The following is a 19721-nucleotide window of genomic DNA, read 5'->3' as shown; positions in this document are numbered from 1 at the left end:
GGGTATTTTGTTGTGGGGGTTGTTCACAGCTGGTGCTGCCTATCTGTCTGTCATTGGGAAAATTGGGATGCTTAAGTGGAGTAATTTGGAGGAAGACAGAGATGTTACCGTTTGACCGCAATATGTTGAAATGTGAGCAAAGAGACAGTAGGCATGCTTTTAGTCTCGGGGAATTTGTCAGTCACTGATATCATCTGAGCTGTGATCATATCCAGTATGCTAGTTAGAGTACTCAGACTGTCAGGATTTGCTTCTTGATGTTGTACTCTGAAACACCAGTCACATTTTGCTCTTTCGAATCTATTATTTTAAGCAGTGCAAAGTGCAAGCGCAGTGAACCGATGTAGATAGCATGTGCACAATAGCATTATGCGAGATCTGTTAGCATATATGTTAGAAATATAGTACATATGTTTATATAGGACACACAAGATTTTTTATGCAATCGACTATGTGTGATGGAAAAACAGCACACACTTCTAAATATATTTAATTGCCATTTTTGCTTGGGCCCCTATGCCATTTGAATCAACCGTGTCACCACCCATCACTCTGAAGGCATCCATTTATTGGTACCATTACACAGTCCTACCAGTCAGCCAGACTGAGCTATAACAGGGGCCTCTGCTCTCTTCTCTCTGCCCGTGTCTGATGTGATGCAGTGTTAAACAGTTCCCTGCCCTGCGGCTTGTGTCTGCGTTGTGTGGGGACATCTGTGTGAAGTGTGTGGGGGTGTTTGGGGGGTGGTGTTGTGGTCTGAGAGTCGGGGGACTGGCTGAGTGAGTCATGGTGGGTCTGTGTGAGTAAGTGGTTCGGCTCTCAGCTGGTGTTTGTCTGTCAGACAGTTCTGGTCTGGACCCTTATGCTCATAGGTTGAGATACAGGGAAGTCCCGCAAACTTTAGACAGGACAGAATCCTCAGAGTGAAATTTTGGATATGGGCCCTTTTAATTGATATGGCTTTAGACAGTGTAAGTCCCTACTTCACACGAACAGCATATGATGACCTGTAAGATATTGTATCGCTGGCATGGGTAGGAAGACCACGGAGCACGGACCTTGGACCAAGAACCAAAAATGTCTCTTTCTTACCTGTGTCCATACGCCATAATGGAAGGGGTTTGATGTTTCAGGCTCAGACATCTTGAGTTGGGAAGTGCCCTGCTGGCCAGACAGAGACCCACTGAAATACTCTCCCACCCAGCCAGCCAGCCAGCCAGCAAAGTCAGCTAAGGAAGTCTGCAGCTCCTATAGCCAGCCAGGCTCCAGATGTTTGACAGGACTGCGTGACTGGCATGGATGTCAGTGTTAGTGTTAGTGCAGAGCGGTGGGCCATGCTGGGGCTGGGTGGTGTATGTCTGTCTGCCTGTCTGTCTGCCTGCCCTCGCCTCTAGACCGCCTGCTGACAGAGATGTGTTCCCATGTCTGTTCTCTCCCGGTGAGCGCAGTTCTTTAACACCTTTAATGGTCTGGAGGTCTTGGAACCATCCTGTAACACAAGCACACATGGTACCATACCACACACACACACACACACACACACACACACACACACACACACACACACACACACACACACACACACACACACACACACACACACACACACACACACACAGAGACAGGCACATGCATGGTATGAGTACATGCTCACATACACTTTTACACACTCACTTATACACACACACACACACATACACACACACACACACACACACACACACACAGGAATTTAATATACACGTTTGTGAGGTGGTGTGAGTGTGTGAGACAAGACGAGGCCTTCCCCTGCAGGCATGACAGAAGTTTCCCACCTGGTGTCTTAACGCTACCCCCACCCCCTACCCAGCACACACACACACTCACACACCTCCCATCTCTCACCCTCCCCTGCACTTTCAAAACCTGGTCTCCACCCCACAGATCTGTCCCCCGTCCAGTCCCTTTAATTATCACAGTTAAAAAGAGCCCCCACTACCCCACCGCAAAACACTCTGCCGTTAGAATCACTCGTCCGCTAGTTTTTCCACTTAACCCCCCCACCCAACACACACACACCCCTCCCCTGTGGAGTGACTCTGAAGGGGCGACCGTCTCTCTTGTCTCTCTCCCTCTCGCACTTCAAACAAAAGGCTTCCTGTCTGCCTTTGATAATTGGCCAAATTGGTCCCTGGCCTGGGGTGAGCAAATCAAGCTGGGTTTAATGTTTAATGTGTGGCGTGGAGGCGTTTCTACAGAGAGAGAGAGAAGGATAGGGAGGGAGAGAGAGAGTTGAAAAGAGAGGACAGAGTGTAAAAGAGAGGGGGGTTGAGAGAGGGAGATAGAGATTGAGGGTAAGTGAGCCAGAGTTGGAAAGAGAGAAAGAGACACAGAGAGAAAAAGAAAGAGCGAGAGAGCGATAGAAAGAGAGAGAGTGAAAGAGGGAAAGAATGAGCGAGAGAGGGAAAAAAGAGTGAGAGAGGGAAAGAAAGACAGAGAGGGGTGGGCTTCAGGCTGTTCCCGGGGATGGAGTCTTCAGATGCTGGCCCTGTGGTGTTGCTTTGGTGTCTCTCCGTAGACGGGCTTCACAATGGAGCCCAGTGTTGTCAGAATCGCTGCTTCCGAGCTCTGATGTCCCCAAGACACACATAGTCACACACACACTCTCACACATTTCCACCAGATCTTACGAACAAGTGGGGTTGTCTTTATCCACTAGCACTAAATCCCCCCCACACACACACCCACACACACACACTCTGACACACACCCTTCCCAGCAGACCTGCTAGCCAGAACATGGCTGGAACAAGTGGTCTCTCCTAAATGCCTTAATGTTGTGTTTGCCCCTGTGTTTTACAGCCGTTTTTAAACATGACTAGCATTCCAGGTCAAGTGCTTTGACCTTCAGGGTCGAGCCGTGATGGACCACTTAAAGAGTGGCCGCACAGGCCCCCATAGGAAGGAAATGTGTTTACACCCCAACCCCCCACCCCACCCCTCACCCCGGACCTGGTGTTAACACCACTCTAAGTCATGGCAAGCATCTGTCACTGTCAGGGTAATGGAAAGCAGCCATGCATTAGCCTCGCCGTTCATCGTATGATTTCCTTTGACGTAGTTGGAGTGTTTTTAAAAGGCCATTTGCTGCGATTGTGTACGTCTCCTGTACGCACTGGCGAAGATTGAGTGCCTGGGAATCAGGTGCCTATGTGGAAACATAGTTGGCGTGTGTGTGTGTGTATGTGTCTGCCGCATATGCGTGCATGAGTGTGTGTATTTCATCTTTATAGTTTAGACGGCGATCATTTTGACCATGCCATGCCTCACAAAGTCACTAAGCGGTGGGTGGGTGGGTGGAAGAGAGGCTGGCTCCGCTCAGCGAGCATTAGCGTAGCTCACGTGTCCCTGCTCTGTTATGACTTTATTCATTATGAATTGTTATGACTCGATTCATTCATAATATTTTGCAGTCATTCTCCAGTTACCCAGTATGTAACCGTGTGTTGTGCTTACAATGAAACATCAAACGTGACGAGAGACGGAGTGTATACACACGCTAGAGTTAGAGGGTTGTAGATTCTGGGGATGTTTAGAAGGAGGTCCCCTTCAAAGGACACTCTTAGGGATAGTGCCTTTGGCCAACCTTTACATTAGGTGCACTGAGGCGCTATGTTAAGCCTTAAATAATAAGTACAATGCTCTAAGTCCAAGGTATTTTGTATATTAAGGTATTTTTACAGAATGTCTTTTGTTATAGAGTGTACTGTTATGGGTTTGAGTATGGGTATGGTTTTGAGGTTATGTTGAGTAACATATAATCATATATTCTTACAAGAGAAATACATAGTATGGTCTATTCTGTGGTTTAGCACACTGTAATAACGATCATCATGTGAAGTGGAACTGTATAGTTTGAGGTGGTGAGTCAAACTCTCTCTCTCTCTCTCTCTCTCTCTCTCTCTTTCTCTCTCTCTCTCTATGCCCTGGCATTTATAGCAGGCAATCCTGACCCAGGCGAGGTGAATCCCTGCTACGCGGGCACCCATGACTGTGACACCACTGCCCAGTGCATACCAGGAGAGGGGCAGCTCTACCAGTGCCAGTGTGCCACTGGTTACCGCGGGGACGGACGCAACTGCTATGGTAGGAGATCAGCAAATGGAGCCTTTCTGGGCCTGTCACTGTCTGTGCATGACCATCTATCTGGCCAACACTGTCCATGTTTATGTCTTTTTTCTTTCTGTCTTTTGTCTATCATCTGCTCTTCTCTCCTCCTCTATCTTTCTCACCCTCACTCCTTATTGCACCCTGTCTCTTAATCTCTTTCATTTTCTCACTATCCTCTCTCAATTTCTCCAGCTTTGTCTGCCTGTCTTTCTTTCTGTCTGTCTCACTCTATTTTTGTCTCCTCCCTACCTCCCTCTCTCTTCCACTCATTAACCCACAGTTCACCTCTCTCTCTTTCTGTCTCTCTCTTGTCTGTTGCTCTACTTCTCCTTCCGTTCCAGTCTTGTCTCTACTTCCCCCTCTGTCCCTCTCATCTCTGAGGCATCCCTCGAGTGCCTGCCAGAGCTTTCACGCACGTGCGCGCACACACACGCACGCACGCACGCACGCACGCACGCACGCACGCACACACACACACACACACACACACACATGCCTCCGCCTCTCTAAAGGCCCTTAACCATCACCAGACTGTAGTGCTGTCCCAACATCACGTAGTATAAGGTCCGTGCTTCCATGTTGTTTATGGAGCGGAAATGCCTCCTTGTGACGTGTGCACAGAATATAGAATGCAGACGCTCTCCATGTAAGAATGTGGTAGAGGGGATCAGGGGTAGCACAGCAATCTCTCTGGCAAGTCACTACCACTTCAGAGGGGGGGCTGTGTGTGTGTGTGTGTGTGTGTGTGTGTGTGTGTGTGTGTGTGTGTGTGTGTGTGTGTGTGTGTGTGTGTGTGTGTGTGTGTGTGTGTGTGTGTGTGCATGTGTTTTGTGTTTGAGATGGGATGGGAGGTGGTTTGGTGGTATGTCTGAATATGTGTGCATTTGTTTTTATTTTAAGGGTGGTGATAGTGGTGTTTCGAGGATGGGGGTCTGTGTGTATGTGTGTGTTTGTGGGGGGGGTGTTTTTGTATGTGTGTGTGTTTTTTTGGTGTGTGAGTGTGTGATGGGGTGTGGTGTACACACGCAGCTGTTGGCACGCAGGAGAGGCCACCTGGGATGTTCTCGTTTGAAGAGGGGTGAGAGCTGAGCCTTAGCACCTTCTCTCAAAGCCACCCCAGTGTCCCTGCAGCTGTCTGGTTGCTCACCCAACACACACACACACACACACACACACACACACACACACACACACACACACACACACACACACACAGACACACACACACACGTACTCACACATAGCTATACACTCATAGGAACATGCACATGTGCACACGTACACACACACACACACACACACACACACACACACTCAGTGTGAAGCTCTCTCTCCCTGACTCACGACCAGGGTGTTACTTTACTGGGATCTGGAGCTCATATCCCGTGGCTGTAGGGCATCCCGAGGGGTCGGGGGTCATGGTGGGGGTGGGGGGGGGCTGCAGCTAGAGGGTTTAATTTCATCACCTGCTCCACCCTACCCCACAGGGCAGGTAGCAGTGGGCCCAGGAATGGGGATGACCCCACGAGCCCCATAATTAGCCCTGATCACATGTCTGTATGAACAAAACACTGATTCTGGACTATGACAATAATGCACTACCTTGATGTTGCGTTGCCATTTTGTAGATGTGTGTATGTACTTTCATAATATGATGCTTTGACTGACGATATGCTTGTCCCCTTTGTCCGTGTGTGTTTGTGTGTTTTGTTTTTGACTATGTTTGTGTGTGTTCTTCTCTCCCCTCAGACATAGATGAGTGTGCGGAGCGTCTCAGCTCCTGCGGTGCTCATGCCCAGTGTGAGAACCTACAGGGTAGCCACCGCTGTCTCTGCCAGCCCGGCTATGAGTTTGGCTTCGACGGGCGCACCTGCATAGGTGAGAGAGAGAGAGTTCCAGTCTTGTTCCAGTCCCTTAATGATAATCATTTCTGATAAAGAATTTCAGTTCTTCGCGTCGAATGAAGACATTTATGTTGAATGAGTTCATGTCAGTGCCAGATAAATGGACACATTCTCAGCAATAGCTCTGTAACTGTTACATCATGTAGAATGCTGATGAATCAGAGATGTTTAAGGATGTTGATATGAGTGCCTTTTTGTGAGATTTCTTGCATGGTGAGTTTGGTCACATGAACGCAGATGTGGGGTTGTGTTTGCTGGTATCATAACAAACAGACAAACTTGGACTTGATCCCAAAAGTGTTAGATTACAGAACGGCCACATAGTATTTGTTTCTTTAAATGTAATCCAAATATTTACAGGAGGGAAGATGATCAATTGCTCCTTTCCTCCTAGAGTTACAGCTGTTGGGAAGTGCACTGTCTGAACTAGATTAAGGCTTGAAGTCTGGAAACTTTCTTAATTTTTCCTGCCAATAAATTAAATGGAAATCATGAATGGCCAGATGAAAAATAGTGGTCTTTGAGACACAGACTATTAGCTGCTAATAGGTTAGTCAAGATAGGATTGGCTAAACAAATAGGAGTTGTGTGTTTGAGAAACGGAAAGAGTGTGTGTGAAACAGAGGCCCTGTGTTAAGGCAAACATAGACTCACTCTTCGTTCTCTCTCTCTCTCTGTCTGTCACTCTGACTCAGGCCTCTGGAGTGTTAGGGCTTTCTGTAGATGAACAGGGGGGGAGAGAGAGAGAGAGAGAGAAAGGGGAGGGAGAAGGAGAGAGAGAGTGAGAGGGAGATAGAGGAATTGTGAGAGAGACTGAGAGAGATGAAGAGAGAGAGAGAGAGAGAGAGAGAGAGAGAGAGAGAGAGAGAGATGGGGGCACTGGGGTTTTCTGGGGGAGGTGGAGTTGAAACAATGGGCCAATGTTTGCACCAGGGGAATGTGTGTAGGAGAACCCCAGCTGAAGGTTACGGAGAGGTCAAAGGATGGTTAACTCTTCCCATGTCCCGCTGGCCCGACAGTCTTTCCACAAGCACAGGCTTCCACAAACCCTTCATCTCCCAGTGTCTCTGTCTGGAGCTGCCCTTGGAGCTTCCACAAACCCCTCATCTCGTCTCTCTCCATTTCTAGCTCTTTCCACCAGTTTATTTATAACTGATCTGTGTGTGTATACAGTCTGCCCAGCTCATAGTCTCATAGCCTCTCTTTCTCCCTAGCCCCTGCTCCTGTCTGATACTCTTTATTGTTTATATATCTCCTCTCTCTCTCTCTCTCTCTCTCTCTCTCTCTTTCTCTCTCACTGTCTCTATCTCTCCCTCTCTCTCTCTCTCTGTCTTTATCTCCAGTCAATGTCCATTGTTGAATCAGTGGATGCCCTCTCTCATCACCTTATACCAATGACTGTATACACTCTATATGATAACTCTATATACATTTGATGTCTTACACTCTCACTCTGCCTCTATTCTTTCCATCCGTCTCTGTCTCTCTCCTCCTCATTCTTTCTCCAGTCTCACATAATTATATAGTGTTACATCTGCCAGTTTGATGCTTCTGACACAGTGCCTCTCTCCTGGAGAGTTCAGGAAAGTTTTCTTTAGGGACACGACTCACGTTTGGTTCCCCATTCTCCACTTTGCTTCCAGATGTTGATGAGTGCCGCTCCCAGCCGTGCCACGCTCAGGCCATCTGCTCCAACGCGCTGGGCTCCTTCCGGTGTCAGTGCCAGTCTGGCTTCCATGGCAACGGCTTCCAGTGCTACCCTCAGAACGGTAAGGTTCCACTCGCTGCGTGAACGGAGTGTTCTGGTGACGCTGAGCAACTTTAGCTAGGTTGCCATGGGAGGCTGCTCAGCTGGAAGTTTTTTCTTGTCGATGTGTCCATAGCACGTCCCTACAGAATCTGCAGTACAGTTCTTAAGTCAAGTTGAATTGACCAGAATTTAAGTTTACCTGAATGCCATTTATCTGAAAATTTTTAGAAATTGGACATGTGAGCTGAATAGAATTGATTTGAATCAAATTGAATTGAATTGAAAAAGCTGAAATAAGTGGAAACTGAGTAATTGAACTAACGGTCCCTTTTGTGCTCAGGAGGCCCAGATCGTCCCAAGACCCAGTGTGAGCATCACAGAGACAGTGTTCAGGGTTCTCAGGACGGCTTCTCTCTGGTGGGCGCCTTCATCCCAGAGTGTGATGAGGAGGGACAATATCGCCCACTGCAGTGCCACGGCTCTACGGGTCACTGCTGGTGTGTGAGCGACCAGGGTCAGGAGAGAGCCGGCACCAGAACACCAGCAGGTTCCCCACGACCCAACTGCGATGAGCAAGGTGAGACTACCTGTCCAGGTCATATACTTACCAATTGCAATCATTCAAGTAGGAATAAACCATGACAAGGACACCTGTCCACATACCATACCTCAATACAGGGCCGGCAGAAGTGGTTCTGTAGTTTTAATTAAATGTAACAAAAATGTTTCTTGCAATCAGATGTTGTGTGTGAACGTGAATGTCAAGCCTAAACCCACTGTCATCTCACACTTCTTCTTCCACAGTTCAGCCGGAGCGTCCCAAGACCCAATGTCAGCATCACAGAGACAGCCTGCAGGGTGGAGTGGGAGCCTTTGTCCCAGAGTGTGATGAGGAGGGACGATATCGCCAACTGCAGTGCCACGGCTCTACGGGTCACTGCTGGTGTGTGAGCGACCAGGGTCAGGAGAGAGCCGGCACCAGAACACCAGCAGGTTCCCCACGACCCAACTGCGATGAGCAAGGTGAGAATTGTGCTTGCACTAAGGGGGTCCAGGCTCTGGGCTCTGTAAAGCACCTTGAGACAATTGTATTGTTATGGCGCTATATAAATAAAATTGAATTGAATTGAATTGAATTAATTGAATACCTGTCCAGGTCATATGCTTACCAATTGCAATCATTCAAGTAGGCAGGGACATGCACAGGAATTTTGAAGGGCCTTTGCTCTGCCCTGGAAAAAAAGGGCAACACGTTCACTTTTGTAACCGCTGCCGCCACGCCCCCTCCCCCTGCGCGCATATTCTGCCTATATCACTTGAAACTGTGAAATTGTCAGGGTCGATCACTAACCGCCGCCACCACGCCCCCTCCCCCGCCCACATATTCCGCAAATTTTTTATCTAGGCCTACATGAAATTCTGCAGCCATTATACTATTTAAAAAAATAATTGTTTCCTTCGGAGGGGCAATTTGATTCGAGGATGGCAGATGGTAGATGCCCGGGCAACCTTAGCCCCCTCCTGTGCACGTCCCTGCAAGTAGGAATAAACCATGACATGGACACCTGTCCTCATACCATACCTCAATACAGGGCCGGCAAGGTGAGAATTGTGCTTGCACTAAGGGGGTCCAGGCTCTGGGCTCTGTAAAGCACCTTGAGACAATTGTATTGTTATGGCGCTATATAAATAAAATTGAATTGAATTAAATTGAATTGAATTGAATTGAATTGAATTAATTGAATACCTGTCCAGGTCATATGCTTACCAATTGCAATCATTCAAGTAGGCAGGGACATGCACAGGGATTTTGAAGGGCCTTTGCTCTGCCCTGGAAAAAAAGGGCAACACGTTCACTTTTGTAACCGCTGCCGCCACGCCCCCTCCCCCTGCGCGCATATTCTGCCTATATCACTTGAAACTGTGAAATTGTCAGGGTCGATCACTAACCGCCGCCACCACGCCCCCTCCCCCGCCCACATATTCCGCAATTTTTTTATCTAGGCCTACATGAAATTCTGCAGCCATTATACTATTTAAAAAAATAATTGTTTCCTTCGGAGGGGCAATTTGATTCGAGGATGGCAGATGGTAGATGCCCGGGCAACCTTAGCCCCCTCCTGTGCACGTCCCTGCAAGTAGGAATAAACCATGACATGGACACCTGTCCTCATACCATACCTCAATACAGGGCCGGCAGAAGTGGTTCTGTAGTTTTAATTATATGTAACAAAAATGTATCTTGCAATCAGATGTTGTGTGTGAATGTGAATGTCAAGCTTAAAGCCACTGTCATCTCACGCTCCTTCTTCCACAGTTCAGCCGGAGCGTCCCAAGACCCAATGTCAGCATCACAGAGACGGCCTGCAGGGCGGAGTGGGAGCCTTTGTCCCAGAGTGTGATGAGGAGGGACGGTATCGCCCATTGCAGTGCCACGGCTCTACGGGTCACTGCTGGTGTGTGAGCGACCAGGGTCAGGAGAGGGCCGGCACCAGAGCACCACCAGGTTCCCCACGACCCAACTGCGATGAGCAAGGTGAGACTACCTGTCCAGGTCATATACTTACCAATTGCAATCATTCAAGTAGGAATAAACCATGACAAGGACACCTGTCCACATACCATACCTCAATACAGGGCCGGCAGAAAGGGTTCTGTAGTTTTAATTAAATGTAACAAAAATGTTTCTTATAATCAAATGTTGTGTGTGTTGACGTGAATGTCAAGCTTAAAGCCACTGTCATCTCACGCTCCTTCTTCTACAGTTCAGCCGGAGCGTCCCAAGACCCAGTGTCAGCATCATAGAGACAGTCTGCAGGGCTCTCAGGGCGGAGTGGGAGCCTTCGTCCCACAGTGTGATGAGGAGGGCCAGTATCGCCCATTGCAGTGCCACGGCTCTTCGGGTCACTGCTGGTGTGTGGACAACCAGGGTCAAGAGAGAGCTGACACCAGAACACTACCGGGCACCCCACCTACCAACTGCGATGAGCCAGGTAAGGGAGCACTCAAATCATTTATTATGTAGATTTGTACCATTTTAGGGTGTGTTTTTTTAGGTTAATTAGTTTTAAAAATATCTTCAATTCATTTAGATTGTATTTGGTCATGTGAAAGGGAGACACATACATTTGTCATTTCCAGTAGTCATTTACTATGTATTTTGGGGTCTGGGCTTGATACTCTGCAATAGTGTAAGAATTAACAGTTGGCATTGTCAAGTATATTTTCAAAATATAACTGTTGCCAACTGTGCCGTAGTTGGTGTGTGCAAGGCAAGTCTGTTTGCTGTTGGTTGATAGCTTGTTAGTTTGCTAGATTTAGCCCTTGTAAACATTGCGGTGGAAAAGAATGACATTCATCCCAGTGTTTCCAACATACCTTAAGGAATTTAGAATTCAGAAACACTCTAGAACAATCAGCCATGCCACAGAACCTTGGTGTTGCTTCCAGGTCTGCTTCTTTTCTGAAAATTCCAAAAGTTGAGGTAGATTTATTTGTCATGAGAGAACATTTGGTTGTTGTGTTCGTACTTACTTAACCTGTGGTTCTGAAAAAGGACCTTGTACGAGGTGGGTATAATAAGCCTGTTCTCCAGGTGTTAATGGAAGTACACAGATGACAAGAAACAGTCGGGTAACCTCACGTGTGTTAGGGTTGGAGTTAGCCTGTTACTGTCCTTATGGATAATCAGAAACATTGTTCCGTGATGGATAATTGAAAATGATGGGAGTTGTCTCAAGGTGTAATTTGGAGAAGATCGGTTAAAAATGACACTTGCACCAGATGGTTTTTGAAGCTCCGGAGCTAAAGAGCAAGAATGACTCACTATGGCCTTGGGTCTTGCCCTCCAGCTCACGTTCATCTCAGACAAAACTAAATCTGTTTATCTTTCAAAGATTTCCCCAGTGCATTTAGAGGTATATGTAAGCCATCCACGAATCATCTGTCATTCTTTGAAAGCTCCATGTGTTGTATATTTATTGTCTGGAAATGCTTATCTGTGTGAGAGAGGCAGTAATTGCCCCATTTAACAGACTATACCATCTGTACAACTTCCAGATGCAGATGTAGTGTAGATCCAGCAGAGCTCTTGAAACCCCCAGAACAAAAAAAATCCTGGTTGGGTAGTGGGGTGAGGGTGACGGTGGGGGAGTAAAAACATGCCTTGACCCTGTGAAGGAGATGTTAATGGAATCCCTCTCCGAGCTGAAATAACACTTGCAGAACTGTCAAACAGCAAACGGATCAGCCTCAAAGTCAAGGGGACCTGAGCTTTGTCTCAACCCCCCACCCGTCCACCCACAATGACTGGAAATACAACTGGTGTGTGTCTGGCAAGGACGAGTGATGTGGACGAGTCTCTCTTCTTTGAGCTCTCCACACACCAACGCCACAGCCAGTCCTCTGTTCGCACACACTCTCTGCAGTCTGCTTTCGTTTCTTTTCATCACACGGTGTGTTTTGTCTCGACATACGTTAAAACCTCTGGGCCGTGGGCTGGCTTGTGTGTTTTGTTCTTGTGAGTAAGCTTCACAAATTTCTGCTACGGTTCTAATGCCTTGATCTGGTTCTTCTGCGTTTGCTTTATGTCTCCTCTGAAGTTCTCTCCACCTCCCGCCTCACCGGTTATTTTAGATGTCGGGTTTTCTGTGTCTGTTTTCCCCTTAGTTCGCCCTGAGCGTCCCAAGACCCATTGTGAGCACTACAGAGACTCTCAGGGTTCTCAGGATGGGTTCCCTCAAGTCGGAGCCTTCATCCCAGAGTGTGATGAGGAGGGACAGTACCGCCCACTGCAGTGCCACGGCTCTATTGGTCAATGCTGGTGTGTGGACAACCAGGGTCAGGAGAGGGCCGGCACCAAAACACCACGGGGTACCCCACCACCCAACTGTGACCAGCCAGGTGAGAATACCTGTCCAGCTCATAAACTTATCGATTGCAATCATTCAAGTAGGAATTACCCAGCAATTACCCAGCAAGGCTGGTATACCTGTGTAGTTCCCATACATCACAGGAGTACAGTTTAACACTTTATAACATTTCTCTAGTGTTCACCACCTCCACTTAAACCATTTCATTTAGTTTCAGCTTTGAAAATGCAGTGGAAAGATAGTGTTCTATTGGTTATGTATAGCTTGTTCCTCCTCCCTTTTTCACTTCAGATATCAGGTAGATGTGGAGTCAGATGTGGAGTCAGGTTCTGCCTTAGTCAGAGTAAGGTTCTGCCCTTTAGAAGGGACCCTTTCCTTGACGCTGTTGTTCTGCTAGGTTCTAGTTCTTCTAAAGTTCCAAGTGAAACCAATTGAAGTAGAATTGAAATGAATCAAATTAAAGTGAGCTGAGCTGATCTGAATCAAATTGAACTGAAATTGAGTGAACTGAGCCAAGCTTGAGTCAGCAGGATTAGGACTGAACTGAAATAAATAGTTAAAGAGGATGAAGTTGGACTGCGTTGAGAGTTCCTCTCTTATTCCGCCCTGCCCAGATCGTCCCAAGACCCAGTGTGAGCATCACAGAGACAGTGCTCAGGATGGTTTCTCTCTGGTGGGCGCCTTAATCCCAGAGTGTGATGAGGAAGGACGGTACCGCCCACTGCAGTGCCACGGCTCTACGGGTCACTGCTGGTGTGTAAGCGACCAGGGTCAGGAGAGGGCCGGCACCAGAACACCACCAGGTTCCCCACGACCCAACTGCGATGAGCAAGGTGAGAGTGTACTCAAACATGGCAGCGAAAAGGAATTCTGTTCATAGCAGGGATTCCGACCTATTCTAAAGAATTTAGATTGTAGAATACTCGCTTAGTAACACATCAGGCCTGTCCACACCTCACTAGGGGGACAGGTAAGAACATCAGGGTTATATTTGACCAAACCAAACACTGATTACTATGCATCATCCACCCGAACACTTCATGGAGAGAAAGGTATCTCCAGAAAAGGTGTCAATGCTGGTTGTTACCCAAATGAGTCTCTGGAACTTCTTGAAATGGGAGAACACAAAAAGGTTCTGAGTCCTAAAATAGTTAATGTAATGGAAAAGTGCCCAGTATCGCCATTGTTATGTAGCATTAGCGATACCAATGCTATTGTAAAGATACCCGACAAAGGTGACCTAAGCCAATGCCAAAACTGGAGAGATATTCAGTCGTAATATTTGCCAAGCAAGATCTTCACCTGACTGTTACTGCGTTCCCGTGAGCTCGGGGCGCATTACAACATGGCAAAGAACCCTACACTCAGAGCTGAAGACCATTCAAATGTCCTGGGAATATCGCCCTGGATTGAGATTGATGGACGGAAGTAGTGACCACCCTATGTTCCCCGTGGCATGAAGAGGATTTATGATGATGATGATGATAAAGAGTTTCAAGGGAAATTCAAATATGCGACACAGCTTTTCCACTCAATCCAGTATATGCTTGCTCCATACGCTTGGCTTCTTCTTGGTTTTGAGTCATTCTTTACTCTTCTTTAATCTTTATCCTCACACTCATCCACAGTTCGGCCAGAGCGTCCCAAGACCCAGTGTGAGCATCACAGAGACGGCCTGCAGGGCTCTCAGGTTGGAGTGGGAGCCTTCGTCCCACAGTGTGATGAGGAGGGACAGTACCATCCTCTGCAGTGCCACGGCTCTTCGGGTCACTGCTGGTGTGTGAGCGATCAGGGTCAGGAAAGGGCCGGCACCAGAACACCACCTGGTTCCCCACAACCCAACTGCAATGAGCAAGGTGAGAACACCTGTTGAGATACCACCCCTTACTATAGGGCCAGCAGAATTTGTTCTGTATTTTTATATATTGAAAAGTCATTGAATGTGAAAATGAACCTCTAATGAGAAAATAAAATGTTGTGTAAAAGATTAAACCCACTGTCTTCTCACACTCCTTCTTCCACAGTTCAGCCGGAGCGTCCCAAGACCCAGTGTCAGCATCACAGAGACAGTCTGCAGGGCTCTCAGGGTGGAGTGGGAGCCTTCGTCCCACAGTGTGATGAGGAAGGACAGTATCGCCCACTGCAGTGCCACGGCTCTACGGGTCAGTGCTGGTGTGTGAGCGACCAGGGTCAGGAGAGAGCCGGAACCAGAACACCAGCGGGCACCCCACCTATCAACTGCGATGGACCAGGTATGAACACATGACCAAATGGCAACCAGCCAATACATAACATAGAAAATGTAACCCTGATGTTTTATATGTCTTGCTCTACCGCTACATGATTTGTTTCTCAGCATTATTTACAACCTCAATAACTAGAAACAAACATCTAGCAGTTGTGACCCTGTGTACTGTGAAGTATTATTCACGTTAAAAAAACAACAATGCCTGAGACATCGGGAAAACATCCAATAGACAGCTCATAAGAATAATCATGTTGAACACCTGGCCTTCCACTGGCCCACTTGCCAATTGCTGTGACCCTGATATGAACTCCCATAGAGTTCTCACCATTCCCAAGGCCAACAGACCCGTAGAGATGTCTCTGTGTCTTGTAAAACGCCACTGTCAAACAGTGTTACAAGTAACCAAAGGAAACCTCCTAGCAATTTTGTGTGACACTGAGCATAGGGATTTCAAACCACTGCCAGATGTTATATCAAAATAAAACAGTGTGGTGAAGCGCAGAGGATCCTCCATGTTGTAATTAGCTAATTAGTTGCTCATAGGACATGCCCGTAACACCTTAATTTGTAGCAAACAAACAGGGCCCAAGCCCAGCCTGTACTTAAGAGACAGAGCGAGCAGGGTGATGTGGTGAAGCCTGCCCACAGACACACACTTCAGGGAGTGTGTACCCTTCACACCCCCCTCCCAAATGCCTTCTTTTCCATCCTCACTCCTTCCCTCGGAACTCCCAGAGGATTTTTCCTTTTTTTTTTCAAATGTGGAAACATAGCCTTGAACTTCCGAAAAAGAAAAAAAAGAGCAAACATAACGTTGTGGAATCAAAACGATTTTGTGAGTTTAAGGGGCAGCACCCTAAAGGGAGTTCTCTAGACTCTAGGGGAGAGTTCCCCGTGTATTTTATATCTGTGACTGTATACGTCCATTACTGAGGTGACTGTATAGGTCCAGCAGTGAGGAGAGAGACAGACCTGTGGGAAAGAAAAGATTGGATTTCCAGACGGGGCAGATTCACTCTCAGGCGTTGTGTATGGGCCAGGTCTCTGCACAGACACAGGAGGATTAGCTTCTGTTTAAATTGGGCTTCCAGCATCTAAGCCACACAGCACACATTTCACCCCAAAATGCCACAGAGTTGTAAACCACCCCCCCTCTTTGCCCCTCCATCCCTGCACCACCCAGGCTGGACCCAGGACAGCTGTTTGGCTTATCTCTCCACAGCTGTCCTCTTTAAGTGCTTGCACAGGCCTCTGTGGACGTCTCCACTGGGCCCCGTCAGGCCCCGGATCCGTGGGGGATTCGCTAATGCAAATATATGACATTCCTCTGGCCAAACATGCCTGGCTCCAGGCAGAGATAGTGAAGGTGTGCTATACAGAATCCCCTGCAAGCCCCTCAACACATCTCACCCCCACCCCATCCCGCTACATGTTACTGTGTCTTAAAATATCTCTTGCTCTCCAGACCTGGCAGATGCTACATTTTTGGCATGGGTACCTTGGTGTAGAGATCCTCCACGCCAATATGTTCAGGTTCAGCTCACAGTTAATAGATAAAGTTAAACTTTAACACAGTTAGCGGATAAGGAGGATAGCTAAAGACCACCATTCAAAAGCAATTACATACTCTGCCAAGCCTACGTGTGCCTTGTGGTTAGTTATGCATGCATGTGGTTACTCTACAACTTTGAGGTAGAGTGGTGGAACTGATGGGTCTGAACGGGCCCTTCTACTCTTTAACCATAAGGTCAAAATAATGAGCAAAGCTACAGAGCGGAAACAAGGTGGGATCTTCAGAATCTGCCCTTTTAAAAAACTTGTGAAAGGAAGAGTGCTGGACATTCACTCTCCAGTAATGGCAAATGTTTTAAATACAGACTCCATGTATAGCATGTCTGTACGCTGTGTGTGCCATTTATTACATATATGGAATACCTTGCTTTAAACCTGTAACCCCAATGTGCTTTAATGTACATTTGTTGAGATATACACACGGTAGCTTGTTAAATGGTATGTCTAAATATGGCACGTCAGGATCATCTGATATACACACACATCCATACATTTACATTAAGCTTTTTTAGCCATGATTTAGTAAACCGTATGTACATTTATGCTAGTCTAAAAATGGATATATTAATAGGAGGTCTACCATGAATTTGCTTGAAGTGTACTGAAGCGTACCAAAGTTGGCAAGTAGAATACAAACAAGTCATGAATTATTCACTTCTACATGATCTATTTCGTAAGTCCCTTTGCCAGATACTTTAAACTAAACTTTACTTAAACATTATTTTTATGTTCTGTGTGTGTGTGTGTGTGTGTGTGTGTGTGTGTGTGTGTGTGTGTGTGTGCGTGCGGTGTGTGTGTGTTGTTAATGTGCAGTGGTAGTGCCCCCGACCCAGCGGCCAGAGACGGTGTGTGAGCGCTGGAGGGCCAGCCTCATCGAGCATTACGGAGGCCAGCCAGACTCACGCCAGTACCTGCCTCAGTGCGACTGGGCCGGCGAGTTCAATCCGGTCCAGTGCTATGGAGACAGCAGCTACTGCTGGTGCGTGGACAAGGATGGTCGAGAGGTGCCCGGGACCAGGTCCAACGATGCTGTGAAACCAGGCTGTAAGTGCCCAAACACGGAAGTAGTCTGACTGTTCTCAGTATAACTCTGATATATGGTTAGACAGAAAAATAACTTTTGCTCAGTTCACATACACCAAAAATTCAGACTTTCTGAGTATGAGTTTGTGTATGAAATACTAAGGATAGATAGTCCTTACCAAATGATATTCATTGTCTATTTGTATTTTTTAACGTCCCGTAAAATATGACCTCCTATGTCCTCTATGTAGGTATCCCCACTGTGGCTCCTCCCACCATGCGTCCACTTCCCCGCCCAGATGTTACCCCACCTCCCGTGGGCGTGTCCCTGCTGTATGCCCAGGGGCAGCAGATTGGTGCGCTACCTTTGACTGGCACCCGCATGGACAAGGACAAATCTTCAGTGTTGCTGCAGCTCCACGTAAGAGACCCGAACTCTACCAAATAAATAAAGTTTGTGGTCGCAGAATTTATAGAGCTATAGTGTTTGAGTTTACAGCGATATAGAGATCTGGGAGTTAGAGTGTATCGAAATATCAAACTATGGAGTTGGAGTTTGTAGGTTTATAGAGTTACAGTGTCATATACAGATACAATGTATAGAGTTCTAGAGTTGTTGAATTATAGTGTTTATACTGTTTATGTATACACAGGATTCCCAGATAGAAACATGGCTAAGAATTGGCATTAGGCTGTTGTGCCTGTGCCAGATCGGCGCCTGATCAAAGCCAAATGTATTTTACAGTCAGTTGTAATCAGGGCTGTTCATCATAGGAATGTGTTATACGTTGAGTATAAACTTGTATAAACTCTAGCATTGGTGAATGAATGTCACGTTGCTGTTGACTTTGCCATATGCATAGACTGTATAGATCAGGTTTGTCTCTAAGACATGACAACTGAACTACGCCTGAACTACGCTGTGTACATTTATTTTGCTCCTGGGATAATGAAAACCATCTGCTAAATGCATTTGTTACTAGCTCTGTATCATTGTTTTTGTTTTTCCTCAATGGCAATCTGGCAACCACCACAGCAACAAAATGACTTCCCTAGCAACACCCTAGTGACCAGCATAGCAACCACTTCAATAATGATAGCAACCACTTTGACTTCTATAGCAACATCCCAGCAACCACTTTTACTTTTACTTTGCATGCACTGGCATTTCCTTCAGGAAATGCATATCTAGTTGTTTTTGTTTGTCCTCACCGCTTTGCTCTGTTTGATCCTGGGGCAGGGCTCTATTGTGGTCGGGGTTGCCCATGACTGTCAGGAGGGGAAAGTATACTGGACCGACATTGCTGGAAGAACCATCAACCGAGCCAGTCTGGTGGCTGGATCAGAACCTGAGGTCCTTATCAACACAGGTAAGGACCACAATACTCAACATTACACACACGCACTTGTCAAACACTTGACATTCAACAGGCCCTAAAATGTAGACAATTTAGAGCTCTAACAGTTAACATATGCAGTCACAGACTGTACACATGTTAGAGGCTTGGCAGCAACACACTCTCCCATACGCCATGGGTCTGGATTGCACAGACACACACAGACACACACACACACACAAACACACACACATACACACACACACATAACACACACACTACACACCCACACACACCACACGCCACACACACACACACCACACACACTTCTGTAAAGCTTACACTGTATATTTCACAGTCACATAAGCAAATAGACCATATTGCAGAATATTGCAAGATCAGTCTCTTTAAATAGAGCATATGATGAAAAATATGAGCATATGATAGAATTAAAAAAGAGTCATGTATTAAGCTGTTTTGTTTGTGTGTGTAATTACTTCACAACAGATCTGACCAGTCCAGAGGGTCTGGCTTTGGACGTGGTCCGAAGAAAGATGTTCTGGGTGGACAGCACCATGGACAAGATTGAGACGAGCAACCTGGACGGCACTGGGAGACGAGTTCTGTTCGACAAGGACCTAGTGAACCCTCGGGCCATCATAGTGGACTCATCCTCAGGGTATGAGTTATTCTGCTATTTGTCATTATAGGTTATGTGTGTGACGGGGATACTGCTCATGTGAATGGGAATCATACACTGAATTGTGTCATTAACAAAAACACAAACTGAGGGTTCCACTTAGTAAGTTACATGTGAAAATATTGCCTGCTGATATAATTATTTGGGTAGAAGATCTCTCATTCTGAA

At 46.8% G+C, this 19721-nt stretch overlaps 1 protein-coding gene across 4 annotated transcripts in view; it reads left to right on the top strand.

Moving 5' to 3' along the window:
* Positions 1-19721, top strand: part of nid2a (nidogen 2a (osteonidogen)) — a 37294-nt gene that overhangs the window by 13923 nt on the left and 3650 nt on the right. Inside the window, exons 9-22 of one of the 4 annotated variants that reach the window (XM_031579905.2) lie at positions 3978-4124; positions 5898-6026; positions 7696-7821; positions 8143-8379; positions 8607-8825; positions 10568-10795; positions 12471-12704; positions 13288-13506; positions 14302-14529; positions 14698-14925; positions 17307-17537; positions 17768-17937; positions 18757-18886; positions 19361-19532. In XM_031579905.2, the coding sequence (XP_031435765.1) occupies positions 3978-4124; positions 5898-6026; positions 7696-7821; positions 8143-8379; positions 8607-8825; positions 10568-10795; positions 12471-12704; positions 13288-13506; positions 14302-14529; positions 14698-14925; positions 17307-17537; positions 17768-17937; positions 18757-18886; positions 19361-19532 (2698 nt within the window). The remainder of the gene's footprint in view (positions 1-3977; positions 4125-5897; positions 6027-7695; positions 7822-8142; positions 8380-8606; positions 8826-10567; positions 10796-12470; positions 12705-13287; positions 13507-14301; positions 14530-14697; positions 14926-17306; positions 17538-17767; positions 17938-18756; positions 18887-19360; positions 19533-19721) is intronic. The other 3 variants (XM_031579907.2, XM_031579908.2, XM_031579909.2) reach the window with 3 other exon arrangements.

Source organism: Clupea harengus, chromosome 14 (genome assembly GCF_900700415.2).
Source record: "Clupea harengus chromosome 14, Ch_v2.0.2, whole genome shotgun sequence".
Lineage (NCBI taxonomy): Eukaryota > Metazoa > Chordata > Actinopteri > Clupeiformes > Clupeidae > Clupea > Clupea harengus.
Note: the sequence above shows the minus strand (reverse complement) of the source record. Positions and strands in the feature narration are given on the sequence as shown.